Below are 23,099 nucleotides of genomic sequence, written 5' to 3'. Positions count from 1 at the left end.
TGTAGGCAGTAATACCCGGAGAAGGCGATGGCACCCCACTCCAGTACTCTTGCCTGGAAAATCCCATGGATGGAGGAGCCTGGTAGGCTGCAGTCCATGGGGTCGTTACGAGTCAGACATGACTGAGCGACTTCACTTTCACTTTTCACTTTCATGCATTGGAGAAGGAAATGGCAACCCACTCCAGTGTTCTTGCCTGGAGAACCCCAGGGACGGGGGAGCCTGGTGGGTTGCCGTCTATGGGGTTGCACAGAGTTGGACACGACTGAAGCGACTTAGCAGCAGCAGGCAGTAATACCATCATCAAATATTCTGAAGAATCCTCAGGTGCCCCAGAGTATACTGTGCCAGTGTCACTGAAGTACTAGGTCATATCATCAAGGTTAATTAAGGTCTTTCTCTCTTAATGTAATAAATATGATCTAGAAAAGCTGGGTTAAAGTAAATCCTTTTTTCCATTGACTTCAATTAAAAAGAAAATATTTTACCATGGCGTGAAAAAAATAGACTGATTTGAGAAACTGTGACAAAGAACATTATAACTTTTGGTGAGGCTTGCTAGTACGAGCTGGACATACGAACTGACATACGTCCAGCGTAACTGTCATCTCTTTATGAATTTTAGGCACTGCCTTCCCTTCACCAGTATCTCCCCTGTCCTTCCACAAATTCTAAAATTTCCCATGTCTCTGGTTCCTCCAGTACCTGCTAATTTGCTACTTATAAACACTGTTTTTAGATATGAAATTATTTATGATTAAAGGTCCATCTAGTCAAGGCTATGGTTTTTCCAGTGGTCATGTATGGATGTGAGAGTTGGGACTATAAAGAAAGCTGAGCACCAAAAAATTGATGCTTTTGAACTGTAGTGTTGGAGAAGACTCTTGAGGGTCCTTTGGACTGCAAGGAGATCCAACCAGTTCATCCTAAAGGAGATCAGTCCTGGATGTTCATTGGAAAGACTGATGTTGAAGCTCAAACTTCAATACTTTGGCCACCTGATGCGAAGAGTTGACTCATTTGAAAAGACCCTGATGCTGGGGAAGATTGAGGGCAGGAGGAGAGAGGGACAACAGAGGACGAGATGGTTGGATGGCATCACCGACTCAATGGACACAGGTTTGGGTAGACTCCGGCAATTGGTGATGGACAGGGAGGCCTGGAGTGCTGCGGTTCATGGGGTCGCAAAGAGGTGGACACGACTGAGCAACTGACCTGAACTGAAGACATAACACCAAATAGGGCTCTGATTACTAACTCTTCATTAGACCCAAGAGTCTGCAGCTATTTTCTGTCACATCAAAGTTTCAACGAATCTTTAAATTGGCTGTCTGAGTTATTATCTACTCAAATAGTTAAAAGATATCCTGCAAATTTCTAATGGCTTACCAAAAAGAAAATTAATATAACTCTAAAACAAAGACCAGCACATCTATTTGCTGTCTTTTACTCCATGAATGATCTGTATAGCACTTTAAGGGCACAAAGTGTTAAAGATAAAATAATTCTAATTAAGCTAAACTATTTTTTCAGGGAGTCCTCCTAATACAGACTATCCAAGACCTTAAGTTGAAATCTAATAGGCAAATATTTAACATCCCATTTTCCTACCAAACATTATATCCCATTTATAAACAAAACAATAACTACATTAAAAAACTATTCTAAAAACTAATCATTCTGCCTTTTTGTTTCTATGCTAGAGACCATCTGGGACACTAAAACAGGAATAAAATATTTGAAATCTGAAAACTTAAAAAAAAAAGAATCCTTGTTAGTTTCAATCTTTCTTAAAAGTCAAATCAAAGAAAGAGGACAGGATGATTTATATATTTCAAGAGGACACTGAGGGTAGAGAGCGTAGCTACTATTCATGTTTGTAAGCCAGTGGCTAAAAAGAACACAGGCTCTTCACTTTGTTTTCAAACCATTTAGGGGAAAAAGTTAAAGGTTTGCTTCAATTTCTTTACATTTTTCATTCAAAGAAGTCCGGACAACCTGAGGGTAGATAGTATTCTCCTCTGTGCTCAAAAGCAAAGAAAGTGGTCAGAGATAGGAATAAGAGGAAGCACAGAGGAGAGAAGCAAGCCAGTAAGCTTTCTGAGGGAAAGGGATTGAGTTCTCAGTGTATCAGTAAAGTAAGGAAGGCCAAAAACCAGTGTATATGGAAGAAACTCAGTGTAGATACTGAAAGAGCATTTTCGTATCTGCTGTGATACATAAGAGTCAGCAGTGAATGTTTCAGATGGACTACCTTAAATGTGTGACTTTGACTAGTCACAGCAGTAAAACAGAAATAAAAACAAAATCATCTTAAAAGGCCAAATCTGTTTCTAGAATGTTCCCAATCTGTTGTATTTCATAGAATCATTATAAATTAGTTATGTTCCTAATCTTACAGAATCTAAATTATAACTTGACCAATGCAATATATTATCTAGTTAAATATAAGTTTTATTGACAGCCTCTAACTAAACCTATCTTCCATCCCTCTTTTTCCTCAACAACAGGAATCTTTGTTCTCAAGATGGGGGCTCTCCTGGCTCTTAGAGGCTGGATGTGGATTAATCCAAACCAAAAACATAAATGCCCAGTTTCGTTGCCAGTTACTGGCTTGGTAAAGGGCATTTGACACTGCTGGAGGGCTTCTGGGGAAAAATTTTCTTCCCTGATAGATATACAGGAAAAAACTCTTTTCCTCCTAAGCTGAAAATGTTCAATGACTGCACATGCTGCCTGGAATTGCTGTAGCAACCTTGCAACCATGAGCTAAGACAGCCCTTACTACACTGAGCAAAGGTGAACAAAATGATAAAAGGCAAAAGGGTAATGTAGTTCAGCTAATGAATCATTCAAGCTTGAAACAGCCCAACCTCCAGACTCACCATGTGAAAAAGAGATTTATTAACCTCTATTGTTAAACCCACAAACTATATATTACCCAATGGATACCAACTGGATACTTCAACTGCAACTTTAACAACTATAAATGTGCACCATACCCAACAGTTAAAGTTTCATTTCTCCCTGGGCAGGTGGGGAGATGCTGCTAACAATCACGTCACTAAATGAAAGTCTCCTCCATCCCACATAACAAAGACAAATACTCTGTTGCATGGTCTAAATTTTCTACCTTAAGCCAAGTTACTTTCAGACAATGTTCATTGCTGGCAGACATATAAGAAAGTCTAAGTTTTCTTTTGTCATGGTACAGAAATGAAAAGGATCAAATGACTATTCTTGAAAAAGTACTTGGCTATTCCAGATACACCTCATGATGTTTTGATGAATATATACACACACATTTTCTCCCTTAATTTCCTGCATCATAAAGACCATAGCTCACAGGTAGACTATACTAGTATAATGGGCCAGTCCATTTCTTTGCTTAGGGAATCAAGCATATCCAAAATGTATTATAGGTTTAACAACAGCACAACTCCTTCTATGAGAACAGAAGACCTTCTTCAAAAGCAGGGAATAAATCTAATTGATCTTTCACTCCTGAGTACACTGCTTAGCAAAGAAGAGCTCTCAAAAATGTGTTGAACAGATTTAAGTATGTTGATTTGAAATCAATAAATTGAGAATAGGAATACAAACAGAGAATGCTACCTCTCAAAGTGCCCATTTTTACACGTTTAATCATTTTGAGTTGAATCCATCCTACCATGTCTCCTTGACAACATGACCTATAGCAATTAAGGGTGCCATCAGGAATAGCTGCAAAAACTGCAAATACAGTTCGGCTTTTGCTGCTTACTAATGAACAACAGAAGGTATTATGGAGCACTACATTACTTGGTTTCCCTTGTGAAGCTAGGGTGGAGAAGTGAAGGTGCAGCATCAAGTACGGACCAGATGATGCTAGGCATTAAGAAGTTTAGATTCTAACCTAAGGGGTTTTCAGGAGGAAAGAAACATGGTCAAATTTCTGTTTTAGATAAAGAGCTCTGCAATTAAAGAGAGGATGGATAGAAAGGTGGAGGACAGGTTAAGTCTGGCAAAGTGAGAGATATCAATGTCAGAAGTAGAACAGTGGTGTCAGGGGCAGAAATCCCTTTAAGAGCTATTTCTAATCAGATTTATCAAAGGCAACTTAATTCAACCTGTGTAAAACAGAACTCATCACTCCCCTAAATTAACCTTCTACCACTCTTGTCTCCTGAAATGACTTAACTATTCACCAAGGAGTTTAAGCTAGAAACTTTAGAGCCATCCTTCATTTTACTTTATCTCCTATATCCAATTAAATACTATATCCAATGGTTTCTAACTCCTAACTACTTCCCAAACCTAGTCACCTTTTCCCACTTTGTCTACTACATCCTACTCCACCATTTTTGCTTTGGACTAATGGCAACCCACTCCAGTGTTCTTGCCTGGAGAATCCCAGGGATGGCGGAGCCTGGTGGCACAGAGTTGGACACGACTGAAGCGACTTAGCAGCAGCAGTGAACAACCTCCTTACTGTTGCACATTCAGTCTTGACCCCTGAAATCCATTCTCCAAATTTCTTCCAAAGTGATGCTTCTAATACACCATGTATCATGTCACCATCTTGCTCAGCGTCCCTCAGTGGCTTCTCATTGTTCCTAGGATGAAGTCTATAACTCTTAACATGGTCTGTTCTCTGGCTCCTGCCTAAAAACAGTAAGAATTCCTAGCTTTATGGTGTTTCTTATTTGCTAGGCACAGTACTCTTGCCTGGAAAATCCCATGGATGGAGGAGCCTGGTGGGCTGCAGTCCATGGGGTCACTAAGAGTCGGACATGACTGAACTACTTCACTTTCACTTTTCACTTTCATGCATTGGAGAAGGAAATGGCAACCCATTCCAGTGTTCTTGCCTGGAGAATCCCAGGGACGGGGGAGCCTGGTGGGCTGCCGTCTCTGGGGTCACACAGAGTCGGACACGACTGAAGCGACTTAGCAGTAGGCACTGTGCTATGCTTTGTAAGCATTATTTCATTTTATTCTCTTTGTTAAGCAGGAACTATTCTCATCCTCATTGTGCAGATAAGAAAACTGAGTCAAGGAGAGATTATGTAACTTACCAAAGGTTGTAGAGTTAATAAAGTATTGGAGTCAGCTCTGACTCCTAAGCATGTATTTAAACTTTCACACTCTCCTCAAACTGCATTACTTTCCACTCCTAAATTCACCTGATCTCTTTTACCATGAGGCCTTCACATATATTATTCCCTACATCTGGAATGTCCCCCTCATAATCTCATTTTTGCCTAGATAATACTTTTTCATTTCTGCTTAAATGCCATCTCTTCAGGGAAGTCTTCCTATATTATCTAAAATTACATTGTTTGTTTACTTCTTTATGGTCAGTTTCCCTTCAGTAGAATGTCAAAATTGTTACCACTGATTCTCAGTTCTTAGAATGGTATTTAGCAGGGGTTCAATTAACATTTGTTGAATGAAGGCAGCAATGAATGATGTAGGGATGGAAAATCCCATATCTATTAATAGTAACTTCACCTATTCAGACTAAGACACAATATTTATTTAGTAGCTTGCAAGTCCCAGTCAATACTCATGAGAACTTATAGCCCTCCTAGGGGAGACAGACACATAAATATGTGATTATAACCCAACATAAGTAAAGCGCCTGTTAGAATTGTGGCTGGAATGACGTACAATAGATGCAGAGATGAAAATGAAGGTATAAACTGACAGGAAAACTTCATAGTAGAGATTCTTGCTTCCTTTTGCAGAATGAATGAGTCTTAAAATACATATCACATAGTCCATGTATTTCATTTATGAAAGGGGAGAGGAAGGACTTCCCTGATGGTCCAGTGGCTAAAACTCTGCATTCTCAATGCAGGGGGCCTGGGTTTAGGTCCCAGTTCAGGGAATTAGATCCCACATGCTTCAAGGAAGACTGAAGGTCCTGAGTGCCACAATGAAGACCCATCCGGACAAATAAATAAATGTTTTTTAAGAAATAAGGAAGAGGACAAGAGTATACATTACATATAGGGCATTTTACATCTCCTTTATAATATTAATTTACTATAATAACACACCTCTGTATTATTATACCCATTTTATAGATGTGGAAATCCAAGCTAAGAGAGGTCAAATAACTCATTCAAGGTTATATAGTATATTAATAAAGGAGGAGAATCTGAGCCCAGGTTTAATACCAGTACCCATTTACTTACCATTATGTCTGTCCTTTGACTTTGTAATCTCCAGAGCCTAATTACTTCAGTTTTCAATCTAACTCTTAACAAAATTGGCTATCTGGTTTCCCATTCTAGTACTTTTTAAAAGTAGCAAAATAAAGCATTCAAGAAGAGGCTGAAATGAAGAATACTGACAGCAAGGGAAGGGACAGAAAAACTATAAAAATTGAACACACAAATTCAAAGTGGATCACAGAGTCCTATACATATATTCCACCCTCAACTGTACAACAGTACGTACTTGATATGCAAAATGATGATCCCATTATGAAAAAAGAAATGGTTGTTGTCGTCACTAAGATAGAGAAATAACTTGATGCTTAAAAGGGTAAACTTCAAGTGCTGGAATAATAATTCCTCTCTAGTAACTCTGGATTTGGAGAAGGAAATGGCAACCCACTCCAGTGTTCTTGCCTGGAGAATCCCGGGGACAGGGGTGCCTGGTGGGCTGCCGTCTATGGGGTCGCACAGAGTTGGACACGACTGAAGCGACTTAGCAGCAGCAGCAGCAGTAACTCTGGATAAATGTAAATTGTAACAATTGTTTCCACTGTTTGTGAAAAAAAAATCAAAGATTTTAAAGAGTCTTTGTTTTATGCACATTATTTTTTTGTTGCTTTAAACTGAATTCAAACCAGAATAGAAAAACTGTTCATCTTAGCTTATATATATATATACCCAAATAAATCATACATTTAAAAAACTTCTCGTACCATGACTTTGAACACATGTGAATTGAGTAATTTAGACAGAGAAACATAAAGAGCATTTTGACCATTCTTAATTTCCAAAAAACCTTATTTAAAAAAAAAAAAACCTTCAAATAAAAAAAGATAAACTCAATATGTACAAGCAGAAGGAAACATTCTTAATCTTTTACAACTTAAATAGAAATGTATGTAAGAAAGAAAAGAATCAAACTTAGGCAAACACAGAGAAAGCTAGTTAAGTAATTGACCATAAGAGTCTATCAGTCACTCAACCTGGATCCAATTTTTCAATCTGCAGATGTCAGCTCCTTTACAACATGGGCTTTTATTATTTATATAATTCTTTCTTTCAGAAAAGAAAGGTTGCATTTAGGAAACAGATTCTGGGGTTTTTTGTTTTGTTTTTAAGAACAAGAGAAAATTGTTTCACCAGTTATCTTGAACAAGCTGACTAGGAAACATTTAATATCCTTTATCATTTTAGAAGCTTTTAATAACGTGAAACTTTCCACATAGAACATTGTTTGTAACAATATGAAAAGCATACTGGCTACAGTTTCCAACAACATGTAAAAATGAATGTAAAGAAATGCAAGTATTTACTTGTAATTAACTGTAATTTTCACGTATTTTTCCCAGGAAGAATGCATTTCTGCTAAAACTCTCTAGAAAGACAATACTTATTTAGTTGTACTTGAAAATTAGTTCACCTTGTCCAATTTTAACCCCAATTTAAACGTTTTACAGAACACTCTAAATTTAAGGTAATTCAAATACAACAACTTACTTGAAGCAATTACAAAGTGATTATCTGCAAGTAAACGTCACTGTACTAGATAAACAGTTGTACTTAAAATGCTCTTTCTTACCTGGACGCTCTTCAGGATGAACTCACTTTTCTCTCTCACATCTTTAAAGGGACACCTCTTAGAAAGCATAAGCAGATGAGCAAGAAGCTTATTCAATCCATCCAAAGAAACCGCATTTGAAAGGCCGTCTGCTGGACGATAAGGTGTCTCTTTCACCAAACGAAGACACTCGGTTTTTCTCACAATGATTTGCCTAATGTTTTCCAGAGCTGTCTCTCTAGTAGTTGAATCTCTACTGCACAGTCCATCCCATCTCACTTCATTCTCTCTTTCAGCCATGACAACCGTGGAGTTTTTTCTTTGCCGTCTTCAGTTAACTTTCAGCATGCCCCCCAAAGCACTTTATATTTTTAAAACGAGAAATATAAGAATGAAATCAGAGAACTAGAATCGTCATGAAAAAACACGTCTGGGTGACATTTGGAACCAGAAGCGTCTCTTCGAGCTACAAGACAGAGCTCGCCCTCTCCTACCCGGAGGGGCAGTCTTCTGGCCAGAGACTGGAAAAAAAAGTTGGCAAGTTGAAACCTTACAGCGCTGGCTTTGCTGCACAGCCAGTGTCGGGAAAGTGTTCTTCTGCGACCCGCGGGGTCAGCGGATATCCTCACGTTGAGGAGCTGTCAAACCCGTGCTCTGCCCAAAAAGGCTGGTAACAGTTGAACGCTCTCCAGCCATTCGGTGTTTTTTGTCAGTGCAGCCACGGTGTTCTCGGGAGCGTTCCCACCCCGCCCCTCCTCCGGCACCAGTCCCCGCCTTCTGCAGCTCCTCCCTCTCGGCCCGGCGCTGGCTGGGAAGGCTTGCGGAACCCTGGCTCGCTGGCCGCCACGGCCAGAGACCCTGACGCTCCCGGGGGGCGCCAGCCGTGTGCAGCCGCTGTCTCTGTAGCGTTGGAGGAAAAGCGTCTCCTGCTCTGTCAGTTCCGGGTGCCCTGGACAGACGCCGCTTCTGTTCCAATCCTTGCGTCCACCGCCCACCGCCTCCAAAGCCAGACGGGCACAGGGCAGCCCCGCAATCCCCGAGCACAGGGCTGGGCCGCGAAGCTGGCGGAGCTGCGGGGTCCGCGGCGCAGAGCCCGCCCCTTCGCCCAGCCTCATCTGTGGGGCTCGGCCCAGAGGGCGGGAGCGGGGAGGGAAGATGGGGTCCTCACCCCCCAGCCCCTCCCCTTTCTCCTCCCGGCACAAACCAGGAGCCGCCCCTGCCCCTGCGCCCTCTTCCCCGCCCTAGTAGACGCGACCCGCGGAGGCAAAGCCATTGGAAAAAGCCCCGCCCACCCACAGGCTACCTCCAGACCCCAGGTCCGCGCGCGGCCGCCAACCGCTGCCGGTTGCTACGCAAGCGTGACAGCAAGCAAGGCGCATGCGCTTTAATAGGCACTTAATCTGCGCCGGGGAGCGTTTTCAATCCCCTGGCGTTTGGCTTCTTTGGACCGAAAAAGGGGAAAAAAAGAAAGTAAGGGGAGGTTGAAGTACGCTATCACAGACAACACAAACAGGGAAAAGAAAGTGTGCACAGACGTACACCTGGAAGTGCCTGAATCTAAGTTTAAGGTCAGTCTAAAAATAAGAACGCTGTCTTTATTACGCCAAACCCCAGATTTAAAGAAGCAGGGCGTGCTCGCATTGACTTCTGGGAAAGGTAGTTTGGGTGCTGTCTGCGCCTTTCGTTTGCGACAAAAACTACAGCCCCCAAGAGCCACTGCGACATTGCCTTTGGCGGCCTGCTAGCCAACGGTTAGCGCTGACGAGGATTGACTGAGAGCGTCGGCTTGGTGAGCACTGTGGGCTTGGCTGCCACTTTTCCTTGACAGGATTTTTTCCCTTCCTCCATTTCCTCTAGTTTAGAAACCGAGCCATCTAGGACTGTAAGCTTTAGTCCAGGGACTTCTATGAGTAATCTACGTTGGGAAGGACTAGTCCGGGTGCCCAGTTCTCCCGCGTCGAGGAGAGAATTTGGGAATGGTCGCTACCCTGAGGGTCGGAGGGTGCGGCGTAAGGCCAGACAAGGGGGATGCTGTGGAAACCGGTGCTCCACGCTGCTGCCTCTGCTTCCGTCCTGCCAAGCGGGCTCGCGCGTGATGGACTGGGTATCCCTGTGCAATTGCGGGCTTTGTTTGCCATTGTGCAGGGGTGTTCTGTGCTTTACTTGCTGAAATTTTTGACATCCCAAGCCAGGCATTCAAAGAGAGCTGTCAAATCCATTTTGTATGAGACTCAATGGGAAAGAATCCCTGGTATTCCTAAATATGAATTTTTGCAGGCCTTAAGGATACCGTATGAAAGTAATCTCCAAAATTGAGTATGTTTTAAAGATTCAATCGTTTGTTTACAAGTTACCGTTTGAGTCATTCCTCTAGAGGAAGGTCAACGTTTGAACAGTTGTCAGTGGTTGTTCAACCCACTTCAGTACTCTTGCCTGGAAAATCCCATGGATGGAGGAGCCTGATGGGCTGCCGTCTAAGGGGTCGCACAGAGTCGGACACGACTAAAGCGACTTACAGCAGCAGCAGCAGTGGTTGTTCAGTCGCTCCATCTTTTTGACTCTGCGACCCCATGGACAGCTGCACGCCAGGCAATGGACTGATAACCAAATTAGATTTTAACTGTTTAAAGTTGCAGAATAGATGTGTCTCTAAAAATGTAGCCTTGTTAGGTACTAAATATACAACAGTGGAAAAGACGTCTAATTAATGGTTAAACACACAGTATACACATTAAACATACAGCACTATGACATATTATTGGGATGGACAGAAAAAAGATCACTTAGCCAAGTTTTGGAAAGTTAGGGAAATCTTCATCTCGGGGAAAGAGGGCCAGAAGAACAGCATATGGTGAAGCCCTGAGCAAAAGAGAGAGAAGGTAATTTCAGGAAACTGCAATAAGCCGAGGTCGTATATATTTTGGAATAGATATCTTTTTGTATATTGATGTATTTTCAAGCAGCAAGTAGAATGGTACTGTGAATTTTCCAGATGGTTTCTGAAAGTGACCTATCTTTGAAAAGAGTTCTGATGAATTGGTTTAATTTGGGAAGCCTTCAACATTCTGAGATTACTGGTTTAAATCAAATTTTTTTAAAAAAGAGAACTTATGAGTATGGTTCAGAATCCAAAAAAGCTGTTTTTTTCTTTTCTTTTTGACGGACTCATCCTCCTTTGTTCAACCCACAAAGTGTAGGGTAGTTTCTTAAGTCCAAGTCTCCTTTTTACTGTGTAATTGAATATGATCTCATTCGTAGCTGTGGTTTCACCACCACTTATGACTCTTAAATGTATAACTCCATCCAGCTTTACCTTTGAGCTTTGTTATATGCATTTCCAAGATAGGTCTTGGATAGCTCACAAGCACTTCAAACTCAGCAGGCCTAAAACCAAATGCATGGTTATCACCTCTGATTGTTCTCCAGTGTTCCATATTTCGCTTTAGGATAATTCCAACCACTTGTGATGAAAATTTGAAATCTAATCTTTATTCTTGGTTTCTTAATGTGCTTCTGCCTCACTGTTTACACTGTTCATTGAGCCCAGGGTAGGCAAGGCACGAGCAGGAAAGCTGGAAGAAAGCTCAAGGAGCCATAGAAACTACAGATATGTTAATTCTCTCCTGACTGGCGTAGCAACCATAACAGCAGACGCACTGGATTCTCTCATGGTTGACCCGGTGGACACAGCTATAATGTAGCTGCAACGGCTTTTCAGATGGAGCTTATATGTGTTTACAGAGCAAAAAGTGGCTGGTGGCCAAGCGGGTACATCTTGACCTGCATGTGCACTGCTGTAAGTGATCTCAGCTGTTACATAACCATGTATTTACGAAACATGGGGCAATAGCGAGAGGCCGTGGAGGCAAGAGAGCTTGACCACCACCATCTTGGTTAATTTGCTCCTACACCTTCATACATGTGTAGCCAGATTATTGTTAAGTCTTATCGATTTTATCTCCCAAACACCCGTCAAATCCATCCTTTTCCCTGCATCTACATAAGCAGTCTTTTCTAAACTGCCATAATCTCTTACCAAAACCATTGCAATAGTGATTATTCAGCCTGGGGTTTCTCCATTGGTTCTCCACACAGCAGCCAGAATAATCTTTTTGAAATGTAAATTTCTCTTAAAACTATGTAGTGATGTCTTACTTTAATCTTAAAGGCAAAGTTTCTTTATAAAGCCTAATGTCATTTGGCCCCTTTCCACCTCACCTAGCATACCACTCTCCAACTTTATGTGCTTCAGTCATACAGATCTTTCAGTCACTGGTTCTCTTATTCCTTTTTATCCATTTGTTCACTCAACAACTATCTGTTGAGTACCTACTATGTAATAGGACATTGATGTTATACTACTGAGCACAATGTACAAAAGTCCTTACTCATAATTTTGCATTCTAGTAAGGAGATATAGACAATAAATATGTGACATATTGGGAGTGAAAACAAATGCAGTGGAGAAAAAGAAGAACCAACTCAGAAGGGGAATGGAGAGTGCCAGGTTTTGGGGGGCAAGTTTCACTTTTAAATAAGGTGGTCAGAGAAGACCTAATCAAGAAGCAGACATTTGAGGGGATCTGAAATAGGAGGAGAAAGTCATGCAGAGGCCTGGAGTAAGAATGTTTCTATGAAGAGAACAGCCAGTACAAAGACCTGCAGGTCTTCGCATTTGACAAATAGCAGTGTGGCAAGAGAGAATAGCATGAGGTCACAGAGGAAGGAGGTCATATAGATGACTGAAAGAAATTTTGACTTGTTTGATTGAGACAGGAAGCTGTTGGAACGTTTTGAGCAGATGGGTTGCATAATCTGACTTTTTAAATTGATTACTTCTTTTAAATTGTGTTGATCGTGGACCACAGAGAAGCAAGGGTAGAAGCAGAGACACTAACAGTAAGCTAAGATAATTGTCCAGGTGAAAAATGTCAGTAGTAGTGGGCCAGGGTAGTAACAGTAGAGGCAGTGGGAAGAGGCCAGAGTCTGGATGTATTATGAAGTAGAGCCAACAGGTTTGCTGACAGATTGGCTATGAGGTTTTGAGAGTAAAAGAGTCAAAGATAATTACAGTTTTTTAGCTTGAGCAACTAGAAGGAAGGAATTGCCAATGTAATGGGAAAGTCTCCAGATTTGTGTTTGGGGGTAAATGGGTAGATCAGGAGTTTAGTTTGGCTATTTTATGTTTGAGATGACTCTGATTTTACAGTAGAGATACGGAGTAGTCAGTTTGGTAAATGAGTCTGGAGATGAGGGTAAAGATCTGGCTGTAGATACAATTTTGGATTTCACAGTAGTTCCCTGCCCGTCTGCCCCCACCCCCCAGTAGTGTTTTGATAGTAGATAAAGACTGAGAATAGTTGATATCACAGAAAGGCACTCCATGGAGTCTGGGTCAATTTGGAGTTACCTGCAACTGATGACTATGCGAGAGTGGCCAGTGAACAGAGAGAAAAACCTAGAGCATGACATCCTAGAAGCCAAGTGAAAGTGGCTGAGGAGGAAGGAATGCTATGTTAAATGCTGCTTTAAGTCAAGTGGTATAAGGATAACTGATCCCTGCGTACAGCAACATGGAGTTCACTGAGGATCTTGAAAGCCAGAAGGGTGTTTTATTTAAGAGAGAATAGAAGAAGAGCTGGGCTTCCCTGATAGCTCAGTAGGTAAAGAATCCACCTGCAGTGCGGCAGACTGCAGATCGATTCCTGGGTCAGGAAGATCCACTGAAAAAGGGATAGGCTACCACTCCAGTATTCTTGGGCTTCCCTTGTAGCACAGCTGATAAAGAATCCGCCTGCAATGTGGGAGACCTGGGTTCAATCCCTGGGTTGGGAAGATCCCCTGGAGCAAGGGAAAGGTTACCCACTCCAGTATTCTGGCCTGGAGAATTCCATGAACTCTATCGTCCATGGGGTCACAAAGAATCCGACACAACTGAGCAACTTTCAGGAGAAGAGCTAGAGACACTGAATATGGATGCAGCATCTCTGGTACCATTTTCTTTGTCCAGCAACAAAGACTCTCTGACTCCTGTGCTTAGATCTGGAGTGAAATATCACTTTCTCAGAGAAGGTTATGGGCTTCCTTGATAGCTCAGACGCTAAAGAATCTGCCTGCAATGCAGGAGACCTGGGTTTGATCCCTGAGTCAGGAAGATCCTCTGGAGAAAGGGAATGGCTACCCAATCCAGTAATCTTGGGGTTTCTCTGGTGACTGAGACCATAAAGAATCTGCATGCAATGTGGGAGACCTGGGTTTGATCCTTGGGTCAGGAAATTTACCTTATTTGATTAAATGCCCCTATTACATACTCTTATTGTGCCCTATACCTTTACTTGCTGCTGCTACTGCTAAGTCGCTGCAGTTGTGTCCAACTCTGTATGACCCTATGGACAGCAGCCCACCAGGCTCCTCCATCCATAGGATTCTCTAGGCAAGAATACTGGAGTGGGTTGCCATTTCCTTCTCCACCTTTACTTGCTAGTAAGTTACAAATGTAGTTTTACAGTTGTTAGTATGATAATTTGATTGAAATATGTCTGCTTCTAAGTGTTAGCAAGCAGGAGTAGCAGCTGTGCCAGTTTTTGCAAATCACCTCCAGCTCTGAGTACAGTACCTCACAGAATGAACTTACTAAATATTTGAAAGAATGGAAAGATGCTCAACATCACTCATTATCAGAGAAATGCAAATCAAAACCACTATGAGGTACCATTTCACACCAGTCAGAATGGCTGTGATCCAAAAGTCTACAAATAATAAATGCTGGAGAGGGTGTGGAGAAAAGGGAACCCTCTTACACTGTTGGTGGGAATGCAAACTAGTACAGCCACTATGGAGAACAGTGTGGAGATTCCTTAAAAAACTGGAAATAGAACTGCCTTATGATCCAGCAATCCCACTGCTGGGCATACACACTGAGGAAACCAGAAGGGAAAGAGACACGTGTACCCCAATGTTCATCGCAGCACTGTTTATAATAGCCAGGACATGGAAGCAACCTAGTTGTCCATCAGCAGATGAATGGATAAGAAAGCTGTGGTACATATACACAATGGAGTATTACTCAGCCGTTAAAAAGAATACATTTGAATCAGTTCTAATGAGGTGGATGAAACTGGAGCCTATTATACAGAGTGAAGTAAGCCAGAAGGAAAAACATAAATACAGTATACTAATGCATATATATGGAATTTAGAAAGATGGTAACAATAACCTGGTGTACGAGAGCAAAAGAGACACTGATGTATAGAACAGTCTTATGGACTCTGTGGGAGAGGGAGAGGGTGGGAAGATTTGGGAGAATGACATTGAAACATGTAAAATATATGTAAGAAACGAGTTGCCAGTCCAGGTTCGATGCACGATACTGGATGCTTGGGGCTAGTACACTGGGACGACCCAGAGGGGTGGTATGGGGAGGGAGGAGGGAGGAGGGTTTAGGATGGGGAACACATGTATACCTGTGATGGATTCATTTTGATATTTGGCAAAACTAATACAATTATGTAAAGTTTAAAAATAAAATAAAATTAAAAAAAAAAAAAGAATGGAAGAAAAATGTTAATGTCAGAATTTTCAAAGGTGTTGCATATTTACCTGTTCACAAAAACATGAGATAATTAATGAATGGAAGAAGGTATTTTATAATGCAACATTTTAGAAAAGTAGTCTTAACAGAGCAAACTTTTATTGCTAGTAAATTGTAGTGTTCACCCTCCTGAAATTGGATTTGGTAATAATTTTTACCATGTTCCTACATATCTCATCCTGTTATAAGATAGTCACATGTATTTATAGTATAGAGTAGAGGATGGGGCTCCTCAGGTAGCCCTAAGTGGAAAAGAATCCTCTTGCCAGTGCAGGAGATACAAGGGATGTGGGTTCAATCCCTGGGTTGGAAAGATCCCCTAGAGTAGGAAATGGTAACCCACTCCAGTATTCTGGAAAATTCCATGGACAGAGAAGCCTGGTGGGCTACAGTCCATGAGCTCGCGAAGAGTCCGGCATGACTGAACACAAAGTAGAGGATATGTAGAGGAGTTCCTGCTTTAAATGAACAGTACTCTAGTCAAGGAAAAGGCTGAATGGCTGTACTCCAACAAGAGGCCTTCACTATGAAATTCATTAAAAAACCACGGCTCCTAAGTCTTTTTTTTTTAAACAGGTATACCTGTTTTTATTGTTCCTCACAAGTAATGCTTTTTTATTTATTTATTTTTTTTACAAATTGGACATTTATATACTTGCCCAACATTGTATTGGGCAAATACATCGGCACAATTTTTTCTACAGCATTTGCTAACTTCATGTCTCTGTCACATTGTGGTAATTGTTGCAGTATTTAAAATCATTATTATTATTATATTTGTTATTCTGATCTGTGATCAGTGTTTTTTTAAAATAAATTTATTTATTTTAATTGGAGGGTAATTACTTTATAATATTGTGGTGGTTTTTGCCATACATTGACATGAATCAGCTACGGGTGCACATTGGCCCCCCGTCCTGAACCCCCCTCTCACCTCCCTCCCCACCCCATTCCTTTGGGTTGTCCTAGAGCACAGGCTTTGAGTGCCCTGCTTCATGCATCAAACTTGCACTGGCCATCTGTTTTACATATGGTAATATACATGTTTCAGTGCTATTCTCTGAAATCATCCCACACTTGCCTTCTCCCATATAGTCCAAAAGTCTGTTCTTTACATCTGTGTCTCTTTTGCTGCCTTGCACCTAGGATCGTCATTACCGTTTTTGTAAATTCCATACATATGCGTTAATATACTCTATTGGTGTTTCTCTTTCTGCCTTACTTCACTCCATATACTAGGTTCCAGGTTCATCCACCTCATTAGAATTGACTCAAATGTGTTCTTTTTTATAACTGAGTAAAATTCCATTGTGTTTATGTACCACAACTTCCTTATCCATTCATCTGTCAATGGACAAGACATCTAGGTTGCTTCCATGTCGTAGCTATTGTGAACAGTGCTGCAATGAACATTGAGGTACATGTGTCTCTCTCAATTCTGGTTTTCTCGGTGTATATGCTGAGCAATGGGATTGTTGGGTTGTATGGCATTTCTGTTTCCAGTGTTATAAGGAATCTCCACACTGTTCTCCATAGTGGCTGTACCAGTTTGAATTCCCACCAACAGTGTAAGAGGGTTCCCTTTTCTCTACACCCTCTCCAGCATTTACTATTTGTAGACTTTTTGATGGTGGCCATTCTGACCAGCATGAGATGATACCTCATAGTGGTTTTGATTTGCATTTCTTTAATAATGAGTGATGTTGAGCATCTTTTCATGTGTTTGTTAGCCATCTGTATGTCTTCTTTGGAGAAATGTCTGTTTAGTTCTTTGGCCCACTTTTTGATTGGGTTGTTCATTTTTCTAGTATTGAGCTGCATGAGCTGCTTGTATATTTTGGAGATTAATTCTTTGTCAGTTGTTTCGTTTGCTATTATTTTCTCCCATTCTGAAAGCTGCCTTTTCACCTTGCTTATCATTTCCTTTCTTGTGCAAAAGCTTTTAAGTTTAATTAGGTTCCATTTGTTTATTTTTGTTTTTATTTCCATTACTCTGGGAGGTGGTTCATAGAGGATCTTGCTGTGATTTATGTCAGAGAGTATAATGCCTATGTTTTCCTCTAAGAGTTTTATAGTTTCTGGTCTTACATTTAGATCTTTAATCCATTTTGTGTTTATTTTGTGTATGTTGTTAGTGTTCTAGTTTCATTCTTTTACATGTGGTTGACCAGTTTTCCTAGCACCACTTGTTAAAGAGATTGTCTTTTCTCCATTGTATATTTTTGCCTCCTTTGTCAAAGATAAGGTGTCCATAGGTGCATGGATTTATCTCTGGGCTTTATACAAGGCTCCTAAGTCTTGTGCACTTACAAACACAGTCTTGGTAAGTGCACCAGAGTTTGTGAGATACATATACACACTTGACTGATGAATTTATTAGGATGCCAAATTATTGATATACTTTGAGATATTTGTCAAGTAGATAGCATACTAATTCTCTGAGTAAGGGGTTTTCTCTGTAGGAAAATTATATGAGAAATCACCAGGTTGCTTAGGAGCTTAGAATCGGAACAAAGGAAATTAGATATATGTTGTGGTCACTTGGTAACATTAAGCTATGAGAACCTCTACAGCAGAACTTAAGATTGCCTCCAGTTTTTGCCTCTCTAGGCTGCTTTTTCCATTCTTTGAAAACTCTTCTTTTTGATGAAAACATTCTGTCTTTAAATATATTGAAACATTTATATTGTAACCTAGTCTCTAGTCTTGGAGCCATTCTGTCTGTATAAGCCAACTTTGCATATATCTGCTCTGGTCCGTTATGTACGGATTGATAGTTTAGCCTTCAGAGGGTAATCTTATTTCTAAGTTTTCATAGGCCCTATGTTTCATATGGGGATACATTTTGAGCTCAGCAGTGAGGTCTGAGCTAGAGATGTATATTTGGAAATTATTAGAATATTTTGTTTTATTTTGCTTTTAACCTACCATGTCTATGTGCTTCTGTGTTTCAGGCACTCTCTTAAATGCTTTGCACATATATTATTTTACCCTTGCATAGCTTAAAAAAAAATGCTAGAGTTGATCCAAAGCTTACTCATAACCATTGTGTTTCAGTTTCAGTTCAGTGGCTCAGTCATGTCCAACTCTTTGTGACCCCATGAATCGCAGCTCATCAGGCCTCCCTGTCCATCACCAACTCCCGGAGTTCACTCAGACTCACGTCCATCGAGTTCGTGATGCCATCCAGCCATCTCATCCTCTGTCGTCCCCTTCTCCTCCTGCCCCCAATCCCTCCCAGCATCAGAATCTTTTCCAGTGAGTCAACTCTTTGCATGAGGTGGCCAAAGTACTGGAGTTTCAGCTTTAACATTATTCCTTCCAAAGAAACCCAGGGCTGATCTCCTTCAGAATGGACTGGCTAGATCTCCTTGCAGTCCAAGGGGCTCTCAAGAGTCTTCTCCAACACCACAGTTCAAAAGCATCAGTTCCGTGTTATACTCTAACCATGGGAACAACTCAATTGGCTATGGTGAAAATGTAGAATAAGAGCCAGGATAGTCTGAAACTGGGCTTCCCAGGTGGCTCAGTGGTAAAGAATCTGCCTGCCAATGCAGGAGACACAGGAGACATGGGCTCAATCCCTGACTCTTCCTTGGAGGAGGAAATGGCAAACCATTCCAGTATTCATAGACAGACTACAATCCATGGGGTTGCAAGGAGTCAGACATGACTGAGCATGACACAAGCATGAGTGAGAGTCTGAAACTCACCAGAGAAGAAAGAGAATAACCCAGAAATGGGCAACCAGGAATTTGCAAATTTCAAGAAGAAATGACTAGTCAACTTGTAGAATGCTACTAACATTTCTAGAGAGCTAAAATTACTGAATGGTTTGACAGTAGGTTTCCCTAGTGGCTCACACGGTAGAGCATGTCTGCAATGCAGGAGACCCGGGTTCAATTCCTGGGTTGGGAAGATCCCCTGGAGAAGGAAATGGCAGCCCACTCCAGTATTCTTGCCTGGAAAATCCCATGGACCGCAGAGCCTGATAGGCTACTGTCCATGGGGTCGCAAAGAGTTGGACACGACTGAGCGACTTCACTTTCACTTTGACAGTAGGCAGTCTCTGTTATCCTGCAGCGTATGCATCTGGCATATATTCCCATATCAGTATTGAATTATTAATATTCAATATTGAGCTCAAGAAATATTGAGCTTCCCTGGTGGCTCAGGGCTAAAGAATCTGCCTGCAATGCAGCAGACACAGGAGATGCGGATTCAGTCCCTGGCTCAGGAAGATTGCCTGGAGAAGGAAATGGCAACCCACTCCGGTATTCTTGCATAGAAAATCCCTTAGGGTCGCAAAGAGTTGGACGTGACTGAGCACGCACGCATGCTAAATTGAGATAAAGATTGACTGACTTAGGATGGCCTATAGTATAAAACCATAGCAGCTCTCTGAATATAGGAGAGTCTCTCCTAAAGGACTGACGTTTCTCTTATTCAGCTCTTCCAAAAATGTAGGTTCCAGATCAGGAAACCACAGCTTGGGTAAAATGATTTAACTAGGTGGGGATAGGTAACCCTGGATCCTTCTGGGCTTCTCTTTCATAGGTTTAGTCTTTAAGGAGGGGTTATGGTAAGCATGGATTCTTATTTACCAGTTGTGGGTAGATCAGGAACTATCATAGAATAGGGCCTAAAAGCCCCAGAGAGAAAAATCCTAACTTTTAAGATTCATTGCCTGATTTCTGTTTTGATGTCTGTGTTTTCTTCTAGTTTATTATCTTCTGGCCTTGGTAAAGTTTTATTTAAATATTGTAACTTTATCTTTGCTGTATCAAGATATATAAGGGAGTCATAATTATAGATCTAACAAGGCACGAGCATTATAAGGGGAGCAACACTCTTCTCCCAACAAAGCCAGTGAGGAGGGACAGTGATAATGAGATCTCCAAGGGGAAAGTCAATATTGAAGACAAGAACTGGAGCTCATGGATTTAACTCATAAATTGCCCTTCTGTGTGTAGAGATTCTTCTTTCATTGTCAACCTTAGATCTCAGTTTTATTTATTAAAGAAAGCAATGCCATTTTCCTTCATCAGTTACATCAGTGACCTTTTTCATTGTTGGGGAATGGAAAAATGAAAGCCCAGTATTTGCATTCATTTGTTCAGTTGACGAGGATTCGATCCCTGGATGGGGAAGATCCCCTGGAGAAGGAAATGGCAACCCACTCCGGTATTCTTGCCTGGAAAATCCCATGAACAGAGGAGCCTGGTGGGCTATAGTCCATGGAGTCGAAAAGAGTCAACATGACTTAGTGACTAAACAGCACTTCAGTATTTATTGAAAACCTAGTATGGCCACACTCTATGTTTGGCAATGAGTATACAGCAGCATAGGCTTTCCTGATAGCTCAGCTGGTAAAAAATCCACCTGCAACGCAGGAGATCCCGGTTCGATTCCTGGGTTGGGAAGATCCCCTGGAGAAGGGATAGGCTACTCACTCCAGTATTCTTGGGTTTCCCTGATGGCTCAGTCCAGAGAGTTGAAATAACTTTCCCCATAACACACAGCTAATAAATGGCAGGCCCAGAATTGGAATCCATACCTATCTGCCTCCTGATAAAGAACTTAGTGGTAACTTTTTTCTCGTTGCAGATTTTTTTCTTTTCTTTTTTTTGGTCCTAAGTGTAGAGCTCAAATACCAAATTGAGCTCAGATGTTCATTCAGCCTTCCCTGAAGAAAAGCTTTCTACTTTCTTGAGGTGCCACCTCATCAGTTCCAGTTGTTTAGCCTCTTCTTTACAGTTATGCTTAAAATGAAAGAATCATAACTTAAGCTGAATTCTTTATCCTTTGTACCCTTATTGTGTTTAATATCTCACTGTCAGAAAGCCTCAAGGGTCTTAACTTTTAATAGTAGCCCAGCTCAAGCTTTAACAGGGCTGAATTAACAACTCCTGATATCCATCACAGTGCAGTTTTTGAATTTTATCCATAAAAACAGATCGCAGCTGTGGCCTGAGCTCTTCTTTTTTTGTGTAATTTTTGGCAAGTCTCTTGGTCTTTCTGGGCCTCAGAGACATTGGCTGTAAAATGAGGGGAGATGGACTATATATTTTTTTCTTTTTTTCTTAACAAAGTCCATAATTTGCATTAGGGTTCACACTTGTACATGTTATGGATTTTGACGAATGCATAATGTCATTTATCTGTCATTGCAGTATCATATAGAATAGTTTCACTGCCCTAAAAATTCCCTGTGCTCCAATCTTTTCACACTTCCCTCTCTCTCCTTGAATAATCAGCCTGCAGTGCAGGAGACCTGGGTTCAATCCCTGGCTTGGGTAGATCCCCTGGTAGAAGGGAATGGCAACCCACTACAGTATTCTTGCCTGGAGAATCCCATGGACTGAGGAGCCTGGTGGGCTACAGTCCATAGGGTTGCAAAGAGTCGGGCATGACTGAACGACTAACACTTTCTCCCTCCCTGAACCCCTGGCAACCACTGATCTTTATACTATCTGTATAGCTTTGCTGTTTCAAAATGTCATGTGGTTGGAATCATACAGTATGTAGCTTTTTCAAACTGGCTTCTTTCACTTAGCAAATATACTACATTTAAAGCTCCTCCATGTTTTTTTCATGGCTTGATAGCTTGTTTATTTTTATCACTGAATAATATTTCATTGTGTGGTTGTAGTTTATCTATTTGCCTGTTGAAGGACATCTTAGTTGCTTCTAGTTTTTGTCAGTCATGAGTAAAGATGCTGTGAACATTCTGTGCAGGTTTTTGTGGACATAAGTTTTCACTTGGGCAGGTTTTTTTGTGGATATAAGTTTTTATTTGGATAAATAGGCGCATGATTGCTAGATTATATGGTAATCTTAACGGTTGTTATTTTTGTTCAGTCACTAAGTCATTTTTGACTCTTTGAAACCCCATGGACTGCAGCATGCCAGGTTTCCCTGTCCTTTACTATCTCCTGGAGTTTGTTCAAACTCATGTCCATTGCATAGGTGATGCCATTCAACCATCTCATCCTCTGTTGTTCCTTCTTCTGCCCTCAATCTTTCTCAGCATCAGGGTCTTTTCCAATGAATTGGCTCTTTGCATCAGGTGGCCAAAGTATTGGAACTTCAGCTCTAGCATCAGTCCTTCTGGTGAATATTCAGGGTTTATTTCCTTTAGCATTGACTGGTTTGATCTCCTTGCTGTCCAAGGAACTCTCAAGAGTCTTCTCCAGCACCACAATTCAAAAAGTCAGTTCTTTGGTTCTAAGGCTTTTTTATGGTCCTATTCTCACCAAAGCCTTTGACTGTGTGGATCACAATAAACTGTGGAAAATTCTGAAAGAGATGGGAATACCAGACCACCTAATCTGCCTCTTGAGAAATTTGTATGCAGGTCAGGAAGCAACAGTTAGAACTGGACATGGAACAACAGACTGGTTCCAAATAGGAAAAGGAGTTCGTCAAGGCTGTGTATTGTCACCCTGTTTATTTAACTTATATGCAGAGTACATCATGAGAAATGCTGGGCTGGAAGAAGCACAAGCTGGAATCAAGATTGCCGGGAGAAATATCAATAACCTCAGATATGCAGATAACACCACCCTTATGGCAGAAAGTGAAGAGGAACTCAAAAGCCTCTTGATGAAAGTGAAAGTGGAGAGTGAAAAAGTTGTCTTAAAGCTCAACATTCAGAAAACTAAGATCATGGCATCTGGTCCCATCACTTCATGGGAAATAGATGGGGAAACAGTGGAAACAGTGTCAGACTTTATTTTTCTGG

At 41.2% G+C, this 23,099-nt stretch overlaps 2 protein-coding genes across 4 annotated transcripts in view; one reads left to right on the top strand and one right to left on the bottom strand.

Annotated features, from left to right (window-relative positions):
- Window positions 1–8,875, bottom strand: part of SESN1 (sestrin 1) — a 114,885-nt gene extending 106,010 nt beyond the window's left edge. The window contains exon 1 of the mRNA XM_010856635.1: window positions 7,786–8,875. Within this exon, the coding sequence (XP_010854937.1) occupies window positions 7,786–8,064 (279 nt within the window). The 5' untranslated portion in view covers window positions 8,065–8,875. The remainder of the gene's footprint in view (window positions 1–7,785) is intronic.
- Window positions 8,876–9,259: 384 nt separating this feature from the next.
- The window catches only part of CEP57L1 (centrosomal protein 57kDa-like 1), an 85,791-nt gene continuing 71,951 nt past the window's right edge, over window positions 9,260–23,099 (top strand). For 2 of the 3 annotated variants that reach the window (XM_010856634.1, XM_010856632.1), the window contains exon 1: window positions 9,495–9,553. The gene's annotated coding sequence lies outside the window, so the exon portion shown is untranslated. Of the gene's footprint in view, window positions 9,333–9,494; window positions 9,554–23,099 lie in introns of those variants that run through there. The other variant, XM_010856633.1, reaches the window with a different exon arrangement.

This window comes from Bison bison, unplaced genomic scaffold, assembly GCF_000754665.1.
Source record: "Bison bison bison isolate TAMUID 2011002044 unplaced genomic scaffold, Bison_UMD1.0 scf7180017864373, whole genome shotgun sequence".
In the NCBI taxonomy this organism is placed as follows: domain Eukaryota; kingdom Metazoa; phylum Chordata; class Mammalia; order Artiodactyla; family Bovidae; genus Bison; species Bison bison.
Note: the sequence above shows the minus strand (reverse complement) of the source record. Positions and strands in the feature narration are given on the sequence as shown.